We start from the raw sequence: 23,046 nt of genomic DNA, 5'->3' as shown, positions 1-23,046 counted from the left end.
CATCCAGCATGGAAATTGGGGTATGACATCCAGCTCTTCCACTCCATGGTTGGTCTGGGTAGAGCTACCCAGCTGAATTGCTTTCTGCAGAATACAGAGACTTAACTTAAGGGTTGGGGTTGGGTTTTACTGAGCATTAAAGGCAGCTAAAAGGAGAATTCCACCCTGCTGCAGTTGTGACTCTGAATGTTTGCACCTTGCAGGTCTCTGGTGATCATCAGCACCCTGGATGGACGGATTGCTGCTCTGGATCCAGAGAACAGTGGCAGGAAACAGTGGGATCTGGATGTGGGATCAGGTTCTCTTGTGTCATCCAGCCTCAGTAAACCAGAGGTAAGGCTTCATTTCTTTCCTGACTAAATATTTAAAAATGGAGTTGTCTGTAATAAAAGGAATGCAGCTTCCTCCCTGTTTGGTAGCTGTTAAATAATGGAACAAACACTTACAAAACTTTGGCAGTACTATTCTCAAACTTTTTTTTTTCTTCAGTGCTTACATCATGTTGCCATTTCAAACTGGAGTGTGTCAGCATTTCAGCCTTGGGACTGATGTATTTGATAACTATCAAACCAGATGATGTAACTGAGTTGGGGAATTGTGTGTAATTGCTGATTGAAAACAAGTTACTTGTAATTTCAAGCAAATGAAAGGATCATCTGCCTTGTATTACTAGGCTGTGTCTTGGCAAGTACTGGCTTTTTTTTCCCTCTAGAAAAGCAAAAGTCCTTGTGACTTAATAAATGAACAAAGGATTGTTTTGGGTGTTTTATACTAGATAAGCAGGCTGCCTGTGAAATAGAATGTGTTAGCAATTAAACAGAGTGCTGAAGGTCACCCTGAAGTACTGAGTGCTGGAGGGTTGCATCACTTCTTCCTGATGAACTCTAAGTAGAAAATGTAGAGTTCAGTTTCTTGTTTGGTGCCATTGGCCACCATCAGTTTCAATAAACTAGGCTAAAAATTAGAAGGAAGTTTTTTTTTTTTCCTTTTATTCCTTTTCCTGCACTGGGAAGATCTCTGATTCATTCTCCCCTAGAATTAGGAGGAACAAAACCCCAACAAAGAGGTAATTTGGGATGATAACACCCCACAGAAATACACAGTCCTTCCCTGCCGGGGTGGTTGGGTTTGATGACCAGTCCTGCATCATCCTTTGCACAGTGAGCAGCAGAGAATGAGAGCTGAGTTCAGGGTTATTCAGGCTGCCTGTGGATTATTCATTCCTGCTTTTGTGGTTCTTTGTTGCTATCCATGGCCATGACCTCTGTTTTGGTGTAAAGGCAAAGGAAAGATGTGGACTGTTGCTGTGAGAGCTGCTGAATATCTCAGGTTGCAGAAGTAACACGAATTATTACTCACATTCCTTTGTTTCTGAGAGAGAATTTTATTTATGGATGCAGCTTTGTGAGATTTGTTCAGGTGTATTTTTGTGGTTTAGAAAAAAACCCTGTAGGAAAGAAGAACTTTCCCCCCAAAATATATTTAAGAGCACTGAATTGTTTAAGAGAATTGAAAAGAACACAGGAGAGCTGTGAAGAGCTCTGTGAGGTGGAAGATGTCAGTGACTGTGTGATCCTTCACAAATGTTGTAGATATATAAAATACTGGCCTGTACCTGTTGCTGCAAATTTCTGCTGACCACATGAAAATAGAACCAGTGGTTATGAAATCTGTGCAAATATAACTTTGTTTTTACACTACAAGTTAAGCCACAAGCCCATGTTTTTAAAGATTTTGGGAGTGCAAGCATTTCTAATGATAGAAGTGTTTTTGCAAGTATAGATTCTGTCACTCAACTGTCTGTCCAGGGTTTTGATATTTTTCCAATATTGCATGATCAGAGAAATGAAAGGTTGGGGCTTAGACAACAAAAAAATGTAGTTTGTCCATGAGGTGTTTAATTCCCTTGTGTGATTACAAGTCAGTAGGGTGTAATTTCTTTAAAAATTACATTTTTAAAGAGCTTTTGTTATGGATAGAGGAAGCTGGACTTTCAGATGGGCTTTCAAATAGTTTCATTTCTACAGCTGTGGCCAAAGACACTGAGGGATTTTGGCAATGGAAATGCAGAGCCTATGAGAGAGCTAATTTTGGAAGGAAAAGGTCATTTTGGCCTTTCAGAAGCTGTTAAGTGTTATGAATATGGGCCTTTTTAGACTTCTTACTGTCATGTAAACAAATGCTGTTAAGACAGAATTTAACAAGAAACATGATGAAAAGTGATGAATACTCGGAATAAACTGCATTTAAATATTTAAATATTTAATCTGCTGTCAGTAATCAGCTGAAAGACTTCATGCAGTGAATCTAGATACTTACTTGAGTAATTCACCACATTAAAATTGCTGTGAAAATTCTGGTTTGGGTCAAAATACTGCTGTGGGTATGTGACCTGGTGAGTTTTATTCTCTCAAACTGAGTTTTGAGACTTTTCCTTACTTTTGAAGTAACAAAGGTTTCTGTGCTAGCAACCACAGTGTTCATCATCAAGCAGTAACATTATGTAAGCTGTTAAATTCCATCTTCTTGCAAGAAATGGCAGATGAGAAACTCTGTGTTACACTTGCAGAGACAAAGATTTGTGTTCTTTCAGAGCAAGGAAAGTGTGCTGCTGGCTCGGAATTGTTTTGTGAGGGTTTTTTTTAACTATCTCAAGTGTGACTACAATGAACTGTAGTTCCAAGTCCTGGTGCAAAAGCATGAATTTCATTCCCAAGTGCCTTTTAAGAATAGACCTTAGATCTTCAAACTTGGAGTGTTTAACAGAAGTGTAGTTAACTTCCTTTACCTAACTGTAAAATGTCAACCTGGCTGTCTGGAGCTCGTGTGTTAATTAGGAAAGTGAGGCAGTGAAATTTCAAATGTTCCAGCAGCTCTGTCAAACACTTCAGATCTTGAAACTACTGCTTAAGACACTGACAAGTGAGATGTTCATCATTTGTCATATGAACCAGATCAATTAGAAAGGAAAGGCTGCTGAAGTATTAATTGTGTGTCTGGGTAAGTAAAATGCTAAAATTCTTTCCTTGGCTCTAAGCTCCAGCATCAACAAATCATGGTCAGGGTGTCAATGCTGAAAAGTTGACTCTGCAGTTCAGGCTTGTGTGTGAGAATTTAAAAACTGTTTCCCTATCCATTGTTTTAAAATGGAAAACCTTTCTCTATAAAAGCGTGGTTACAAGTCCAAGTTTTCCTGTTACCTGCACACAAAGATTGCCTGATGAAATTCACAGTAAAGTCATGGAATCACAACTTTTCTAAAAGGGAGCTTAATTTTAATAAAAACACTTTGCTCTTTAAGATCTGGGTTTGTAATTAATACACTGTCCATACTCAGACAAGAATACTTTGGGGAGAAGCAGCGTGTTGAAATAATGATGGTTAATTATAGAGAGAGAGAGATCTGCTGCAGAAGCAGTGGGAAAGCTTCACAGCACAGTTTGTTGATGAGGATGATTAATTCTTTTACCTGCAAGCTTTATACTAAATTACTTAATGAGCACCAATCAGAGTTGTTTCAGTGCTCTGGGCAGAGGCTGCACTGGGATGGACTCAATAATCACTGCTGGGCTGGGGCTGTTCCACACTAATCCCTAAGTAAGCACCTTATTTCCTTATTTGAGCCATTGAAGATCATGGGACAAAATCAGTTTCAGCTCCCAAGGCTGACATTTATAGCAGGGTAAACATACCCCTGTATCCTGGAAAAATGGAATCATTTGATTATGCCATGTCACCAAATCTGTCAACATCCTTATTCCAATAAAGACTCTTGTGACCTTTGTATTTCATTATGTGTATGCATGAATATAGAGACATACAAACATAAATAGATCTTTTTATTGTGATAGCCACATAAAACCAACTTTTCTACAAACCCAGACATCTGTGTCATCTTTTTTGGACATAGAAGTGGCATATTTTTATGGAATAGCCTTGTATTATGGTTTTTTTCTCCAGAGAAATATGGAGAGGTGAAGAAGTTTTATACTGAAGTCATCTGAAAACTCATTGCATTGTTGATGAAGTGAACCCACAGGGACTTTGAGCAGATTGTTCCTTTTTTGCTTTGAGCAGTGAGTTGGAAAAGGATTTTGAAACCTCAAAAAACTCCAATAGTGACTGAATTTAATGTACAATGTGAGTGTATCTTCTTTCTTTTTCCCTCCCTTTATATGCATCATTAACTCTTCCCAGTTTTCAGTGCTTTGATTTCCCAAAAGAAATACAGAATTCTGCTGTGAGCTGTCCAGACACCTGGGATTCACTCTGAGGTACTGACTAAGGAGCCTCTGTGCCCAGACAAGGCAGAGAGGAGCCCAGATCTGCCCTGGGTTGCTTTGGGAACACAAGAGGAAACTCAGCAATTCCCATCCTTTGACCTCTTACACTCTGGAATAGAAGAAAATGCAAAATCCACATTGAAATGGGTCAGGGCAAGGCAAGAGGTCAGAATGCCCTTTGAGGGGCTTGAATTGTGAATTCTGTTGTGTGCCCTCCCAGAGGTTCAGGGAGAGTAAATAATTGAACAGTGGCTTTGAAAGAATTAGGAAAGTTTCACCAACCACTTACAGCAGGATTTTATTAGTTTGAATAAAACTTATATGTTTGTTTGGCTCATGGCTTTCTATTATAGTTATTCTTCAGTTGAGTCACTGTCTGTAAATACCATCCAAGGAAAAGCTGATAGTGTTTGTCTTGGATATGGGTGGGGAACACTTAAGACTGTCAGACACTTGAGTGTTTTCACTGAAGAGGTTATTATAGCAGCTGTTAAATGCACTGATGAATATTAGGAATTTATATTAATCCTGCATAAAATTGTTCTGACTCTGCTAACATTCACTGGCCAAACAAAAAGGAGATGCTTTTCAAACTGCACAGACATTCTGAGAAAATGTCTTTGTTCTGAATTCTGCTTAAGCATGCATGCCTCTATCTAGTTCACACAGTGATCTGAACTCTTACTTTTGGGTGCATCTTGAAAGATCTGGAATGGGACACACCAGCAACAGAAACAATCTTTCCTGCTTAGCACTTGGAGCAGTCTCTGTGCACCACCCAGGCAGCTCACAGGAGAGTCAGACTTCCATGTACATAGAATAACAGGTTGGTTCTCTGAGGTGAGTGAGTACAAAAGGGTTTTAAAGGACAGTTTTACTCAGGAAAGGATACATTTTTTTAAATATATATTTATGCTGTAAAACTGCTTTCTGGCTGTAAGACGTTCTAAAGCATTGAATTGCCACTGTTCTCCAGCAGGCAGAGTGTAAATCAGTGGTCTGGTTATTGAGGTGACTAAACTGGGGAAAATGCATTTCCTTGTAGGTAAACTGGTATCATTTTAGTTGTCTGGAAGAATATTCTAGTGTTATTACAGTGACCTTAGACGGTCACTGTGGTGAGAGAAGGACGAGAATCTTGTTTATTGATCAGAAGGCTTGATTTATTGATATAAGATATATAATACATTATAACTATACTAAAAAGAATAAGAAGAGAAGTTGCAGAGAGCAGCTCAGCTAAGAATAGAATAGAAAGAATGAATAACAAAGTTCTGTGTGCAGGGAATCTGTCCCTGAGCTGCTCCTGTGATTGGCCTTTAATGGTACACAAGGAAGATGAGCCAATCACAGGGGCACCTGCTACATTTCACAGCAGCTGATAACAATTGTTTACATTCTTCTTCTGGGGCTCTGCTTCCCAGAAGATGGACAAATGTGAAAGAAAGGATTTCTACGAAAAAATGTCTGCGACATAGTGTCCTGTAGTGACCTTTATTTTTGTGCACCACTGAGACCTGTAGAACCACCAGATGCTTCGATAGTTGGAGGTGTCATTCCTGCAGAGAAAGACTGGCACGTCAGCTGGCTCTCAGTCATACAGGTTTTCTATAACAGACACGAAATTAAACTGTGCTAAATGAAATACAAGATGTGGGCATTGATAACAGTCGTTTTGTTGTTGGAGGCTGGAGGTGACCAGTTTAAAGCTGAGAAAACTGCACTGAGATATCCCGTGACAGGGAATCAGCTGCCATCTCCCTTCCACTGCAGGGGAAGGAAATGTGATTCCCTGTTGCCTGCGGGGAGAGAGAGACAGATTAGTGTCTTAAATGGTCCTGGAAAAGCTCATCATGAATAAGAAGTGAATGTCCAGAATTGTACTTCAAAGGAAGATAAATTCTAATTGCAGTTGAGGCAGAGAAGGCTCAGAGCCATCACGGGGAGAGGAGCCTGTGTTTGCAGGAAGGAATGGATGAGACCACTCTTGAACTGCATGGGTGCATTGGAATTCCTGATGGCACAAGTGGTTCTGTGCAGTTCTGTTGCTGGAAACACACACGTGTGCAAGAAGAGGTTACAGGCTTGGGAAACTTCACTAGAGACACCTGTGGATTTCTGAGTAGATTTTTGTTGCTTTCTTGATGAAACTAAAACATAATTTATAATCCTCCTGAAAATAAATCTCTAATGTTGTTTAGTGGACAAAAAGTCATCTGCAAAAGACTTAACTGTTTTAAAGTACCCTGATAGCTGAAAGCTGTGCTTTTATTGGAAACACAACCAACTTTTTTTAGTAGGGAATGGTAAAGCTGAGGAAAAGGGGCATTGCTGACAGCTGCCTGAGGTGAGCTGGTGGTCAGTGTGATGCAGCACCACCACACCATTATCACAAGCAGGGCTGTTGCTTAGGCAAGTGATGTTATGTATTTATCCAAACTGCACATCTTCAGTCCTCTGGTTTGGTGTCCTGCTCAATTAAAAAGCACCAAAATCTTCCTGTACCTGCAGCTTGGTGGCTGCCTTGCTGACACTTGGAGTTAGCCCAGCAAAGCCCTGAGGAGGTGCTGACACGTGTCCTTCCCTGCTCTGAGGACCCTTTGGAGGGTGACAGCTTCCCTTAGGGGACACGTCAGCAGCTGCAGAGCAGGATGTGGTGGCTTGTGTGATACCAGAGCTCTCAGAGCAGCCCTCAGGTGATGCTCTGCCTTGAGCAAAGCCAGGAAAGTTTCTCACAGTGCTCTGTGTACAACCAGCTTTCATCTCATGCTCACAGCCATGGTCAAAGTGCTGCAATGTTGGAAAGGCTTTTTACCATCCCCATTGCCTTGGGTTTTTTATTCTCTTTATAGTAGAATAACAGAATGGTTTAGGTTGGGATACACCTCTAAGATTACAGAATTCCAGAGTCCAAGTGTTGACCCTGCAATGCTGAGGTCACCACTAAGCCACATCCTGAAGTGGCACATCCACAAAGCTTTTCCATCTCCCCAGGGATGGTGACTCCACCACTGCCCTGGGCAGCCTGTTCCAATGCTTACCCATCCCTTCAGTGAAGAAAATTTCCTTACAGGACATCCAGATCTTCCCTGATAGAACTTGAGCCCATTCCTTCTTATCCTGTTGTTTGTTTCTTGGGAAAAGAGATTGACTCCTCTCATCTGGCTAAAACTCCTCAGGGAGTTGTAGGGAGCAAAAAAAAAAGGGATCCTCTTTTTTTTTTTTTCCAGGCTAACTAACTGCAGTTCCCTCAGCCATTTCTTGCAAATCTTGTGGTCTGGACCCTTCACCTCCTGGGTCTAGATAAGGGCAGGAAGAGAGCTTGTAATTCAGTTGCATATGGCCCACTGCATGTTTTGTATTGGCTGTTTAAGGGTTCTGCTGTTTACAGATAATAAAATGGATCAGCTCTAGTGCCTAGACAAATAGCAGTTTCAGGTAATGGATAACTTAGTTGGAATTCAGCTGCCCAATACACAAAAAAGTAATTATTCTGCCCTAGAGCCTTTTTTAACTTTCAGGCTATATCTTTATCTACATAAAGAAGGGCCCATTTTGAGAGTTTAGTGATTTGGACAGTTTAGCAAATCATTCCTCTAGCAGCACAGCCACTGACATCTCATTTCCTAATTTCTTCTGGACTTTGTGCTTCATAAGGAAGTAACTATTAATCTTTGTCAAACTCACTGCATGATTCGTGCACTCTCTCTTTGCATCCTTGAAAGAGGAGGCTGTGATTTGCCGTGTTCTGTTCTCCTCCTCTTTTGGGCTCTTTTCCTGTAGGAGTTCCTCTGTGCCTTAGTGTCTCACATGGACTCTGTGTCCTTCTCTGCAGAACCATCCTGTCCATGCAGGGCCAGGGGAGGAAACACACAGGGTGCAGCAGAGATCACTTTGAATCCTGGTCTCCTGAAGTGCCAGAAGCTTCTGCTATTGCCCCTGCATGGATGCCAGGTGCCCACCAAAGCCACTCTGTCACCTCCCTCCTCAGCTGGACAGGGGAAAGAAAAATCTGTTGGAAAGGCTCATGGGTCAAGATAAGGGCAAGGAGAGATCATTCATTCACCAGGCACCATCATGGACAAAGCAAACTTGACTCAGGAAAACCAGTTTTATTACCAATAAAACCAGAGTAGGATAAGGAGGAATAAAACCAAATCTGAAGAACACCTTCCCCCACCCCATCCCAGGCTTAACTTCACCCTGATTTTCTCTCCCTCCGCCCCAGAGTGGTGCAGGGGGATGGGGTGTGAGGCTGCAGTAAGTTATCACACCTTGTCTCTTGTCTCTGCCACTTCACCCCTCACACTTTTCCCCTGCTCCAGCTTGGGGTTCTGCCCACCCCTGTGGCCCCCACCACCAAAGCCTTGCCTTGCAAGCCACATACAAGTGCCAGTTGTGCCATGGTGGCTGATGGACTGTGCAGGGCCTGTTTCTGGCAAGGCAAGGCTTTGGGAAATGGGTTTTTGCACTAATCCACTCCCTTAGGTGCTCTTAGTTTCGAGGAGCTCAGTGAGGGGCTCGGCAGCAGCAGTTTCTCAGTGTCTCAAAGCACTGCTCTTAAGTTTCAGAAGACTTGCAGTCTTTTATTAATAAAACTTGCCATGTAAAAGAGGGGGATGGAATAATGTCAAAATAAAGTCTTTCTTAAAGCACTGTGCAGTTGGGTTTTTTATTATTATTAAGGAGAACAGTTTTTAAAAGTCTGTTACCATGGCAGCAGAGCAGGCTGGCATCTCTGTATCTCAAAACCCCAAGTCTTGTTTGACTGTGATTAAAGTAACTGTGGTGTTTCGGTTTGCTTGTCTTCAGAGGCAGGGTCTGTGTGATGGCACAGCAAACAGTGTTGGGTTCCTGATCTCTTTGAAGCTGGGCTGGTCTAGCACACTGCACTTCCTCACATTTCCTTTATGGCCCTTCAGGGGAGGGCAGAGCAGCAATAATTTTTTTAAGGGCAAACTCAAGCAGAACAAGGTAAGTGTGCCCCTGACATTGGAAAGGAGAGTGTAAGTCTCAAGCTGCTGTGCTGCTGTCATCTGTTGCTTTTTATACTGTTTGTGTAAAAGACAGTTTTGTTGGGACCCTGGTGCTTACACCTGATCAGATTTAAGATTTGAAGTGTAGAATCATGACAGAGATACCAGCTCCAGGCTTTTATTAAAGTTGTCGGGAGGATGTTGCAGGTGTTGCTTTGAAGAGAGAGAAGAAAGGAGTTTTGAAATGAGTTCTCTAGTACTCACCCAGGCACAGGGTTACAGCGTCACTTCACACACTCATACAGAAAATACAGGCCCACAGAAGTTGAATTTATTACTCTTTCCTGGGTATTCATGAAAAATGAAATAGAAACTAGCAGCTTGTGGAGTATGGGGGATGATGGCAGGAGAAGAAAGACAGTAATAGATATAAATTTGTGTCATAAGGTAGTTAATGCAGGCAGGAGTCAGGGACAAGGTTTTGTCACTTGCTAGATGCTGTGAACTGTTGCTGGGTGAGCTGTACAGGCTGATGGTTAAAATCAGCCTGAGCTGTGAGAAACATCTCTGCTCACTGTTGCTGTGCAGACCTGGTGTGCTCTTTCAGGCTGTCACAGCCCAGCTGAGATGAAAGCTATTTCCATGGCTCCTCTGATGTGGCGCCTCTCAGCTCTGCAGGGGAGCAAGGCCACCTAACCCCACCTCTGTAAACAGCTCAATAAATTCTGATTATCTGATGTCCAGGTGCAGCCTTTCTCACAGCCCTGAGCTCAGAGATGGTGTGGGCATGTTCAGTGCTTAACTGGCACAGGAGGTGCTCAGGACAGGTATGCACTTCATAAACAGGTGTAGTGCTGAGATCACAGGTAATGGTGCTCACAAGAAGGAAAAATTCTCCAGACAAACAACAACCTGTTGGTATCTCCTGCCTCAGCTTCCTCATTGCCCTTGAACATGTCTTAGGTTGTTTTACTGATCTACATCATGGACTTCCTTTGGCTGTCAGTTTGCGTTTTCCTGGCTGGTTGAACAGTCAGTGTTTTGAAGGATACTTTGCTCTTTTACCAGTGCTTTTAGGCAGTGGAATCTTTTCAAAAGATTGTGCTTGTGTCTGGGTCTTTGTTCCCTTAAGGAAGTTGGGATGTTGGGGACCTTGCAGAAGTTGGCAGACTGGCTGGCCCCTTCATCCCTGAGTGCTGCTGTTTGATGTGGGTTTGCCTGTCAGTGAGAGTACACTGTCATCCTTGTAGTGCCCTGTGCTTCAGGATTTCTGCAGGTCGCTGGAGGCAAAACAGATGAATCAGCATCCTGAAATCTGAGGTGAAGAGAAGAAATAACCTCTTCTATTGAAGTTATAAACCCATGTCTCTGTGCAGATAACCTTCCTGCATGCATAGCAAATAAAGAGCAGAGAATAAATCAGTTCCAGACCAGCCCAAACTCGGGACATATCAAAAATTGTGTGTGTATGTATATCTCAATATGTATCTGTATCACCTGAAAAATCTGTAAACAATTACAGTAAGAATACCTGTGTTACTGTCTATGGGTTTGTGGTTTTAATGTGTTTGTTTTTCTAATGTGGAGCATACCAGCTTGCTTTCACTTTCCCAGATTTCTTTGTGCAGACTCTTGTTTCTACCCTTCAGAATAAAGCTGCCATATGTGACTTTTAATATGTTGCCTAGATTAATTTTAAAGAGGCTTAAAAGACATAGTTCTCAGTGAGAAGTAGCTTTCTTAAGACCATGCTTGATGTTGGCTTTGATCCTGTTTATTACAGTGATCCTATTGTAGGGATAATCATAGAGGGGGAAAAAAACTGGTACCTTTATCACTTAAGATCATGTAGGTTGATCTTAGTTAATTAGTGATTGGAATGAAGCTCTTGCAGCTTATAGTAACAGCAAGATTTGAAAACTACAAGCAGAAGTGTTAGAAAAACATAAAGACATCAAATCCTATTTTAAGGAGAATATTTCACTTGTGCGTGGTTATTTCCTTGGAGTCGGTAGATAGCCCAGCCCATCTGTAAACAATAATATTGACTGTTCTGGCAGCAGACTTGGCTCAGATGTGTCTGCACGTGAGCAGCCTCGATTTTTGTTTCAGACGATAACGAGCATTAGGAAGGGGGTAGAATGTCACGCTTGCTGTTAAACAGCTCCTGGAAGCTTGAGTACTTCAGCTTGTTTTGATCTCTGTTTACACAATTTTCCCTTTCCGTGCTTTTTCTCTTCTCTGCGCCGCTGTAAATCAGCGGCTCCTGCACGGACCGACCAAGCTGCCGTGGCACCTGGCGTACGGTGCCCTCCTTTCCAGTGAAGAGTCTAGACAGCAAATTCCCTGGAAGCGTGAGCCGCTCCGGATCGCTATGGCTTTTTGCTTTTTTGTGGAGGCTTTTTAGAAACTGCATTACCTCACCCGTCGGCCTGGAGATTGCGCAGCCCGCGGCGCTGATAGGGCTGCGGAGCCCCGCGCGGAGCCAATGGAGAACTTGCGCTGCAAACTCTTAATGAGCAAAAGAGCAGCGGCTCGTTCGGGGCGCCGTAGTTAATGTGGGGGCTTTTTTTTAAGTGTTACTTCTGAAAGACGAGCCACTTAACAATTATGTGCCATATTGCTGACCGGTGAAGCTGAACAAATAGCTATTTACATTGACAGATCAGAGGAATGTGTAAGTGCATGGTGGTAACCTACATTTTCTGTGCCAAGAGATTTGCAGCTGACTGCCTGGGTGACTCACTCCTTGGATTAGGAGATGAGGTAATGCTTTTGAGATACAGGGTGATGTCATTCCTTTACCTGAGCTGCATGCCGATGCTAGTTGCTAGTACTTTCAAGGAAAGTCCCTTTTCTGCTTCTCATGTGCTAGAGAATGAGCTGCATAATTCAGACAGTTCTTGTTATTAATGTCCTTCTGAAGCCTCTGGCTGAACTGCTCTTTGAAAACGGATGTCACCACAAGTGGCCACAAATGCCTTTTGTTACACATGTATGTGGGCACCTGCCAGTGGCACATTTGCATACCTGTCCCATTCTTCAAATAAAGCTATTTTGTTAAAAGAAGACCTTCATGGAAATCAGGTGCTACCTCTTGTCAGCACTGTGTCGTGTAATCCATTTGTAAATAAAGTCATCTTAAAAGAAGGCGGTTTTTTTTCCTCCTGTTCTGTAGTGAAATAGCTCATTTGTGATGGTAACCCAAATATCTCGCTTGCACTTAGGGTCAGATTAACCTTACCCACTCCTACTCTAGCATTGTCCTTCACTGCAGCAGCTCTTCCTGCCGCCCCTGCTCCCTTTGCTGATGTGTTCGTGGACAGCAGCTGGGATTTTCTCAGCTTTTCCCTCCCAGGATGTGCTGCTCCTGTGGATGCCCTCAAGGTTGGGAGCACGGACAGGTGACCCAACAGTGTCAGCTGTCCTCTGCAGTTTATGGGCACTGAGGTTTCAACACTTGAGCAGGCAGAGAGCCACTGTCAGGGAATTCTCAAAGCCATAACCTGATTCGGTCCATATTTTGGGTGTGTGCTGCTGAGTCAGCTTCCTGCACCTTGGAAATTTGGGTGTGGTTCCTAGAAATGGCCAATGTGTCTGTGTTGTTTGCTGGAGGGAAATTTCCTTCTCAGGCCCTGGAGTGAGAGCCTTGGGACAGGGCAGGCGCTTGAGGTGCCGTGTGTCACCCTGTCCCCAGGGCTTTCCTTGCTCAGCAGCAGTTCCTGGGCAGTTCTCAGCCCTGTCTCCGTTCTTCACAAACTTGGAATGGTCTCCAGCCCCCGGAGCAGAGGATCTCATGCTGCCTGGGCTTTCAGACTACTTGCATGTGTATGGATCATGTGCAGATCCATTCAGAGGATTTGTTAATGCAGAGGAACAGCTGCACAGGCTAAAAGTTGTCATCAGAATTATTATGGGCTTCTGAAGGAATATATTACAGAAACGTTTTGTGGCATTACTCCTCTGTGTTGAACAGAGTTTTAACAAGGTACTTCCAGCATGGTTACAGCTGCAATTTTGGCACTGGCATTTCGGTTTTAAAAATGTGTTTTCCAAATCTTCTCAGGCTCTTGTTTCTCAAGACTGCAAGATTGCTCTTGAATATGAATGTTTACATAAACCTTGTTTGCTTTATTTGTCCACCAGTCAGGTGATCTCTACAAATTACGTGCCCCACTCCTCATGGAATATTTCCTTTTTTGTTGGTTTATTTCTGTGTGTGCGTATAGGGCTGTGAGTGTTTATTTTTCCTCCCCAATGGCAGACCATAATGCAACGTTTGTGTGTCACATGCAGTGTCTTTTCCAGGAGGTTTGGCCTTTATTGCCATAAGGTAAATACCTGAGAGGGAAAGAACACACTCAGTTTTGCTTTGTAAGAGCTTCACAGCTAATCTCAGGAGCTTATTTTTACCATCTCTTCAATTACACATTGTGCTCCTGAGAGGAGTTTTATTTCAATTGTCTCTCATCATGAGGCTTTTCAAAGCTGGAAAGCATTGGTGTTGGATCTTTTAGGGACCTTAAATACCAGCAGTGTGGGGTAACTCACCTGAATTTTCTCTGGAAATGAGGTGTGTGTGAGGAGATACTGCTCATGACAGGCACACATCTACAACATCTGTCTTTCCCTCCCTGTTCAGGTGAATCCCAACTTTCCTTAATGCTGTTTGCTCTGCTCTGACCCAGTCAGAGGAATAAAAATTCCATGTTACATGGAATTTGAATCATGCAGAAGATGTGGTTTCACGTCCTCACAGTAGCTCCAGAAATAATAACAAGAAGAAACCTTCCTGCATCTTTTGTACCACTTTGTAATACACATCTGTGCCTTGGAGTCTGAGCAGGAATATTTTTTTCCAAGTGACAAATACACATGTACCAGGAACAGTCTTTAATTCCTAATGTGTCAAGTATCCAAATTTAATGTAATTATGTTGTAGGATATTGCCCAAATGGACAGAGGTTCTGAAAAAGCAGTAAAAGCTCCCATGTTAATCCATATCCTCAGAAGCTAAGATTATGTGGATTACAGTTTCTCAGTGTTCTTGATGGGCACAGCCACTGTGGCTCCACAGCATTAGTTATGGTCCATCATGCTGATAATGAGTTTCTTAATAAGTCCCTCAGTACTCACTGACAGTGACTCATGCCTCTGAACCAGGATCTCCGTGAAAATCTCTGTGTAATAGGTGAAATATTGTATCCCAGTGAAGGTTTTTTTCCTTACTCGTGTTTTTAGGGAAAAGCCAGGCAATTTTTAAAGGAACAACGTGCTTAAAGATAAGAAAATCCAAGGAGAAGTCAGATTTAACTGTGTGGAGAGGCAGAGGTGAAAATGTGAGCTCTCATCTCAGTAATAATTGCTCTCTCTGTGCTTTGCAGAAAGTTGGGTATTCTGAAAAAGACATTAATCATGAAAACAGCCTCAGTTGTACTTTCAAAATCACTCTGTTTTGAAACTATCCTAAATAATCTGCAAAACTTTGCACTTTAACCAGTGCCTGTCTCTTGGAGAATGCTTCAACCCACATCATGTTTTCTGCAGTTTTGGATGAAACCTGTCAACTCATCGAGCTTTCAAATGTTCTGAAGAAGTGTCACACACTGAACTGGTTTTAAACTATGAATAGAGAAACATGGGTTTGATTTGAATCCCTGAAAGTTTTCTGTCTTCACTATAACTTTGAAAAATAGGATGCTGAGATATAAAACCAATAGGACTCTGAGATACAAAACCATTGGGACACTGGAGCATAACACACTAGCCTTGCTTACACAGCATTTCTGTTGCCATTTGTGGTCTGTATGCTTTTAAATTATGGTCATAAATAATTAAAATTGTGGTTAAATCATAGCTAACTTGCTGTAGGACGTGAAATAAAACAATGTGGACATGCAACTTTTTAAGGTAAAAAAGAGGATGTTTAATTTCTGACTCTAATATTTATTGATTTTTAAAAGTGACAGTGGATTGGAGGATGACAGTGCTACTTCTCCAAGGACACTGGACAAACCAATAGTTCATCAACTTTTTCTTCTTCTATAAAAAAACACAAAACAATAAATTATTTACATAAAGTGCGTAAGAACGTTTGTTATAAGAATGTAAACATCAGAAGGCTTGGAAAAACTTAATAAAACAACAGCTAACCTTGAATTCAATTACTTCAGGTGTTTGGAAACAAGATCATTATCCCTTCCTTGGATGGGGACCTGTTCCAGTGGGATCGGGATCGGGGCAGCATGGAGGCCGTGCCCTTCACGGTGGAGTCTCTGCTCGAGTCATCCTACAAATTCGGCGAGGACGTCGTCCTGGTTGGGGGAAAGTCTCTGACCACCTATGGGCTGAGCTCCTATTCAGGGAAGGTAAGAGCCTGAGAAGGTGTTTTGTGGCTGTGTGGTTTGAGCTGTGCCTTGCAAACAGGTTGTCGGATCTCAGGATCTCAGGACTGAGGGGTCACCGAGACCACCCTTGGGGGGCTCGGGAGTCCTGGAATGTTCCAGAAGTGTCTGGTGGCTGGACTTTGATCCTACACAGGAGACGACACCTGTATGAGGATAGGAGGGTTTCACCGGGGTGAATGGTGAAGGGATTAGTTAATTAGAGAGTGAAACACAGGGTTTAGGATTTCTGTACAGGGGGGTTTAGAGAAGTAAGATGGAGGAATTGGGGCGTGTCCTGTCCTTCTTCTTCTTCTTCTTCTTCTCCTCCATCTTCTATGGTGATGGTGGCACTTTTGGATTGGCCATTACTAAAAGTGCACTGGGCAATAAGAATAAATGGTATTGGGGAAAAATGATAAATATTGTACACGTAACAATGGGTATAAAGATAGATGACTGTCCGGAGGGCAGCACAGTGTGCTCATGGCTGGCTGCTGAGCAGAGCTCTGTTGGGCCGAAAGAAAATCTTTTAGATAAACAATTAATAAACACAGAGACCGAAAGAAGAACTGAAGCCTCTTCTCGTCCTTCGATACGCGGGCTGCCCCAAGGCCACTCCGGGCCTTTCCAGGCCCCTCAAACAGCCGAAGACCCGACAACAGGTGGCTGCTGAGGTTGAACTGTGGTGCAGGGCACAAAAGGGAGAGCCTGAGCGTGGTGGGCTGCAGCAGGGTGGCATGGCCCTGCAATCCCCTCCTGCCTGGGAGCTCCTGCTCTGCCCCTGGGCTGCCTTTGACCCTTGGCTCACTGTTTGCTAACCCAGCAGAGCACTGCTCACTCTTGACTGGATTTGTTCTGTGCTGGGTTGGCTGTAGCAGGGGATTGGGGAGTGCCAGAGGCAGCCCAAGGGAAGGGACAGGAGCTTTGTCACCAGTAGGGAGAGGATAAGAGGGATGAGGGCTTCAGCTTTATCATCTGGCTCTGTTTGAAGGAGACTTTACAATTCAGCTCACTGTGTATCAATTAATGCTTTAGGTGGCACCTTTTTAAAAACTAATTTCAGATTTTCAAAACTCCTGAGAACAGTAAACAATTCGACACATGCAAAAGTAAAGGACTTATAGTTGTTGTCACTGTGCTTTCTATCAGAAGCTCTCCTTACCTTTTAAAATTATATTTAAAAGTTAAGTTACATGTCAGATGTCATTGAAGTACTTGTAAATACTTTGTGTAGTGAAGAACAGACATTTGGTAATTCAGAAACATTGCATTTTAAAGCAAGTTAAAAATAGATTCAGTTAAAAAAAAATTAAAGTTCCCAGTGTTTGTTTTCAACAAAATCAGGGTGTTTTTTTGGTTTTTTTTTTCATTTTCACCATAAATTTTCGTGTGGAAAACTTCTGTGGTGTGAAATCATCACTATTGCTAAAGAGCACAGACCCAAACCAGAGTTCATGAATTCCTTTTGGTTTCCTCACTGGTAGCAGAGGGCTCTGTGCACTAACAGGCTCTTCCTCCTCCTGCAGTGCTCAGAAGAGGAAATTTTCATTTCTGTTTTGATTCCTGGCTTGTGCTCACAGTAGCAAAGCTTCCTCTTAGAGGAAACAGTGCCTGACTCTTCCTTCCTAAGAGTTTGGGCAGTTTCATCTCTCTGGCATTGCCCATATAATGCAAGTTCTGTTTGAGACTGTTGGAAACTGTACTGTGAGAGTTTATTGGGGTTTTCTTCTCCTTTTGATAACTGACAAGGCAAAGGGGGAGGATTTGTGGTATTTCATATAAATCAATAGTACTTCATTTGAAGCTGGTAGAGTTATGCTGAGATAAATATGACATGAAAGTAGAATTATGATGTGGGTCTTGCAGGAATGTTCTTTTGATGTCCACAGAAATAGTGGAGAAAGAGAGAACTCAGAATTCTTTTTGTTAGAAGTACATGCAAAATATAGTCAAATGGTAGTCAAAATACCACAGACTGTAAACTTTCTAGAATCCTTTGAAAGTTTTTGTTCTGAAAAGCCGTTATCTCTTAAACCAGGCTTTTCAACATCCCTCCAGCCAAACATCTAAAGTCACGGAGTTCCAAATTGCCTGCCAGCCTAGAGCAGGCTGTAAGGATTGTTAGCTTTGAGTATTGCCGTTGATGGTGTTTGTTTTGAAGCCTCACATGTGAGCCTGCCGTGTCCCTCAGGTGAAGTACATCTGCTCGGCCGTGGGCTGCCGCCGCTGGGACGACGAGGAGAGCGAGCAGGAGGAGACGCTGCTGCTGCACCGCACCCAGAAAACCGTGCGGGCTGTGGGGCCACGCAGCGGCAACGAGAAGTGAGTCTGAGCTGCTCAGAGCGCTCCTGTAGAGCTGGGGAGGCACAAAAGATGGGAGTCAGGTCACACTGCTTCCCTTGTCCTTGCTCAGCTCTGTCGCAATAGGCACAAAATGAGCGACACGAAATGAGCGACACAAAATGAGCGACACTCCCGCTCTGAGGAGCGCGTTTGTTTTTCAACTCCAATATTTACAGAATTCCAAAAGGGACCATGATTGGAGAATGAAATTGCCACCTCTCCAACCACACTGGTCAAACCAACAGTCCATTAGTTCTCTCTTCCTCCAGAAAGGACTGCAAAGCAATCATTATTTACATGAATTGCGTGTGAGAAACTCCATTACAAAAATATAAACATCAGAAGGATTAGAAAAACTTTAGAAGAACAGGGCAAGACACCTCAGGAAAGTTTGTCACTGCTGTACTGCACAGGGCAAATGTCACTGTAATGTTTGTTCTAACTGCTGCTTTTGTACAAGAAGAGACAGTTTAAAAGTCTTCTTATAATCTACTCCCTTTAAGGTTCTTTACCTACTAATGGTAACTGTCACTGGGGAGGGAGGTTATACATGATGTCTTAAGTTTTCATTTTAAATTGGTTTTTTAAACCATTCTTAAATTTATGTCGTTCACTCCATAATGTAGGTGGTTTGTTCTTTCTAAGCTGTAGAAACTGATTCAATCTAACGCTGTCATATTGAAGTTTTAATACATCAAGATTACTGTAAAATTACAGACACGTATTTTCTGGGAAAAAAAAACTCCAAACCCACTTCATAAAACAGACTTCAAAAGATGGGTTCTGTACATAGATACAAGTAACTGCCCAGCAACATAGTGGAGAATCAGTCATTGCCTGTTCCCCTGCTCCCTCTTCTGTTTGCAGCAGGATGTGACAAGTTGTGAATTTGTAGCCTATCAGAGAGAGCCTAATGAGAACTCAGTAACAGATCAGATGTCTGAGAGGATAAATCTTGGTTTCTGTGTTTCTTGGAGACAGATATTAGCCAGGAGAGGTATGTCAAAACCATAGTATTTAGTCTTGTGTCCCAGAATCCTCCTGTCTTTGTGGTGAGAACCAGAGGTGCTTTCCTGGTGACACAGAATGGGTAGGAAACATCTGGGGTTTTAATCCAGAGGAAAAAACGTTTTGTCTTTAATAAATTGAGTGTATAAAAGATGCCAAACTCTTACCATAAGGGTGTAAATTCTTTAAAGAGCCTCTTTGGGTTCCTGGTGGTTGCCAGACTGATAGGAAGCTTTAGGCAACCAAATCTACTGTTCAAGAAATATTTACCCCTTCATACTGTCCAAACATGCCACCCTTTTCCTGTCTGCATCTTTGTAGGTTTATAAGAATTGAAGAGTTTTTTGCTGTGCAAGAAAACTGTGCTCCTTACACGTTTCATTATACATTTGTCTTTTTTTGGTGTTAAACTATGGGACATGAGCAGTCTTGGTTTCAAGGGATCTGTGTTAGGTTGTATGTGGGGTTAAACAAAAAAAATCACAGTCCCTTTTCTAGTTTGAAAAATCTTATATTTCCAGTTAAATCCACTTAATTAGTGAAGAGAAAAATGGTTTGTTAGAATGCTGCTTCCTAACAGCTTTGTACTTGCTGCTTTCTTCAGCTACAGAATGTTTTCTTACTAGGCAGACTCAGCTCTGGTAGTTAATGATTTTCGTTTTCCCCTTCATACACTAAACCTTTAGTGCCATTGGCCCCTGCTTTACCCGGTTTTTTCTCAATTCACCCATCATGTTGGAGAATATTTCTCAAAAATTTTGATTTCTCAAATATTTGATTTGTGTTCTGGATTAGCACTCCCCTCCTGGTACAGTTTTGCTCATTTGACACTCTGTGAGTTTACTGTGAAAATATGGGCCAAATTCAGGTAATGCAGTTTAGAAAGCTTCTGCACAGGGGACTTGGGACTTCCTTGGAATATCAAAGCTGTTACTACAAAGGTTTTCTCTTTTTCTTTGAGGTGGAATTTCAGTGTTGGTCACTTTGAGCTGCGCTATGTCCCAGATATTGAAACTAGAGCAGGATACATTGAGAGCGATTTTAAATCAGCGATGAACAAAGAAGAAACAAAAATTATTTCAGAGGTGGATGAGCAGGAAGCTATGATGAAAGACACAGTGATAAAGGTCTCTGTGGCTGACTGGAAGGTGATGGCTTTTAACAGACGAGGAGGACATCTGGAATGGGAATACCAGGTAGGGGGAAAGACAGAATATTAAATATCACAAAAGTAGATGTTTTGAAGATGCCTTTCATCTTTGGTTTCAGGCACTGTCTTTGTAAAGGAGCACACATCTGCTTGTAATTTTTAACTGAAGTTCTGACTTTGAGCTGCTGCATCTGTTACAAAAATTTAAACAAGAAATTTAAGCACTTTGTTTTTTATTCTTATTTAATAGCTCATTAATACAACATTCATTTTCCAATTACCTCTCTCCTCTTCAGTTTTGCACTCCAATTGCTTCTGCATGGCTGCTTAAGGATGGCAAAGTAATTCCAATCAGTCTGTTTGATGACACAAGTTACACAGCAAACAACGAGGTGCCAGAGGATGAAGAAGATCTTGTGGAAGCTGCCAGAGGGGCCACAGAATCCAGTGTCTATTTGGGTGAGGCACCAACTGCAGCATTTTCTGTAGTAAACATTACTCATTTCTCTGCTGAGGTTGTAGTAAAGCAAATCTTTTTGTACTGGTGGATTTCAAACCCATAAATCTTTTCCATCTTGATTCTGAAATGTGCATTGCTTTGTAGTTTCAGTACATTGGAGATGACTAAAAGTCTTGAAACTTTATAAGACAGGCTGGCAGCTAATAAAACAGCCTTACCTCCTATTGATTTGTACACTGATTGCAGTAACATGCTGTGAAGAAAATTCAGATAAGATTTTACATGGCTTAGTTTTCATGCAGCTGTCAGGATCCATTGGGTGAGGTGTGGGACAGTTTGAAATAGAGTGCCTGGAGATCCTCCTCCTCAGCTGTCTGTCCCTGGGAGGTAAATGTGCTTTAGTTTCCTAAGACTTGGTTTGCCTTAAGCCTTTTTCTCTAAGTCTTTTCATCTTGTAGCTTTGCAGTTAATGGTTAGAATAACAGATAAAGAATAACACTTGGAAGAAGTTACAGCCTTCCTGGTAGTGGCTGTTTTGTGCAGCATTAACAAGGGTAGGAAGTTTGAATGAGGTTTTACTTCTGCAAATCCCAAACTCCTTTATAGCTCTTAAAAATGTCTGACATTTTCCTGTAGCACCAGCTTTCCAGCAGTAAAAATGAGATGTTCTGAACTCTTGCTTTCCTAGAACAGAGGGAAGATATTACTTGAATTCATCCAGCTTAGCCATCAGAGTCAGTATCTCAGGCTCTCAGAATGAGAAGGGATATTTTCAGAAATGTTGGTAACCATGTGTTGTGATTAGACAGGGGTTTTATTCCAGGGATGAAGAGAAACAAATCTAAAGACTAAAACTTCCTGTTTATTACTTAGGTATGTTCAGGGGCCAGTTGTATCTTCAATCATCAGTCAGAATTTATGAGAAATTCCCAACCAACCCAAAGGCTCTGGAATCCAGGAATGATAATGCAATTATTCCTCTTCCCAAAATCAAATGGAAACCTTTAATCCGTGAGTAACAATTCAGAGTTGAATTTATTACCTTAGCTCAGAAAAGACAGGGCATCTTTCTGCTTTCCAGTATGTTTCAAACTAGGCTGATGTTTCCAGCTGTAAACTACTTCAGGAACATCTCTGTGCTTTATTAAGAGTTTATTTTTTCTAATCAAATATTTAATGTCAGTTTTCTTTTACTATGGATTTGACAGGGTCTTTGTTGGTAATTAAATGTTGGGTCTTCTTAATCAAATTTTTCAACAAAAAGAGGAAGAAGTTTTTTGCAGTGATGTGAATATGAGTGAATTGACTTATCAAGGGGGAGAATTATGAAGTAACAGTTACCTTAAAGTACCTTTCTTAATGTTTCCTTCTATGAAATTTCCTTCTCATTACCTGATTCCAGAGGCATTTTGTAATATTATGCAATTTGAGTTCTCTTTAAATTAATGTGAGAAAAGAATTTTACAAACAACTGACATTTTATATACTCTGCAGAATGAGCAGTCTGTTCTTGAAATGAAGCTCAGAGAATTTTGTCTTTTCTGTGCTCAGAGTCCCCTTCCAGGACCCCAGTGTTGGTGGGCTCTGATGAGTTTGATAAGTGTCTCAGCAATGACAAATATTCCCATGAGGAATACAGCAACGGAGCACTGTCAGTTCTGCAGTACCCATATGGTAGGTGAACTTCCAGACTTTGAAGTGTTTCAGATACCCAGCTTTTATTATCTGGGAATTTCAATGAATGACCATTAGTTAGACCTTAAATATGTGTATTTTTAAGATATTTTATGAATTAGGAAATTACTTTCCAAACTAGGATTTCCAGATTGCAGTGTAGGTGTAATTAGTGCCACATAAAGCACAACAGAGTACCAGGAATTGCCACTGGAGAGCTGTTGTGTGTGCTGTTGTTGCCACTGAGAGTTGTTGGGAGTGGAAAAATCTTGGGAATTACTTTTTCCAGGATTTACTGACAGTGCTGGAGACTCAGGATGGTTGTCATAAGTTTTCCATATGGAAGATATGCTCATTTAAAGCTAGGGAGACCTGGTTGCTGTCCACAACCTTTATTAACTGAATTTTCTTATGAGCTATTTAAATCATGGAAACAAAAACCACTCCATGTCATGTCTGTTGAGGAGACCTGTTAATGAGAAGGCAGGGCTGTTTTGTAGGTGCCTGCAGGTAACTCTGTGTTCTCCCTGTGTGTTTTATACAGATAATGGTTATTACTTACCCTACTACAAGAGGGAGAGGAACAAGCGCAGCACCCAGATCACGGTTCGGTTTTTTGACGACGCGAGTTACAAGAACATTCGCAAGAAGGATCCTGTTCTGCTGCTGCACTGGTGGAAGGAGATTGTTGGCACCATTTTGTTCTGTATCGTGGCCACCACCTTCATTGTGCGCAAACTCTTCCACCCCCACCCCTACAGCAGAG

General features: G+C 42.0%; 1 protein-coding gene across 1 annotated transcript in view; it reads left to right on the top strand.

Annotated features, from left to right (window-relative positions):
• Positions 1-23,046, top strand: part of EIF2AK3 (eukaryotic translation initiation factor 2 alpha kinase 3) — a 44,478-nt gene that overhangs the window by 7,431 nt on the left and 14,001 nt on the right. Inside the window, exons 2-9 of the mRNA XM_005490849.3 lie at positions 204-333; positions 15,433-15,627; positions 17,837-17,967; positions 19,958-20,192; positions 20,443-20,605; positions 21,480-21,617; positions 22,158-22,280; positions 22,825-23,045. Of these exons, the coding sequence (XP_005490906.1) occupies positions 204-333; positions 15,433-15,627; positions 17,837-17,967; positions 19,958-20,192; positions 20,443-20,605; positions 21,480-21,617; positions 22,158-22,280; positions 22,825-23,045 (1,336 nt within the window). The remainder of the gene's footprint in view (positions 1-203; positions 334-15,432; positions 15,628-17,836; positions 17,968-19,957; positions 20,193-20,442; positions 20,606-21,479; positions 21,618-22,157; positions 22,281-22,824; position 23,046) is intronic.

The sequence above is a fragment of the Zonotrichia albicollis genome, chromosome 5, assembly GCF_047830755.1.
Source record: "Zonotrichia albicollis isolate bZonAlb1 chromosome 5, bZonAlb1.hap1, whole genome shotgun sequence".
NCBI classification, from domain to species: Eukaryota; Metazoa; Chordata; class Aves; order Passeriformes; family Passerellidae; genus Zonotrichia; species Zonotrichia albicollis.
This window is presented reverse-complemented; position numbering and strand designations above follow the sequence as displayed.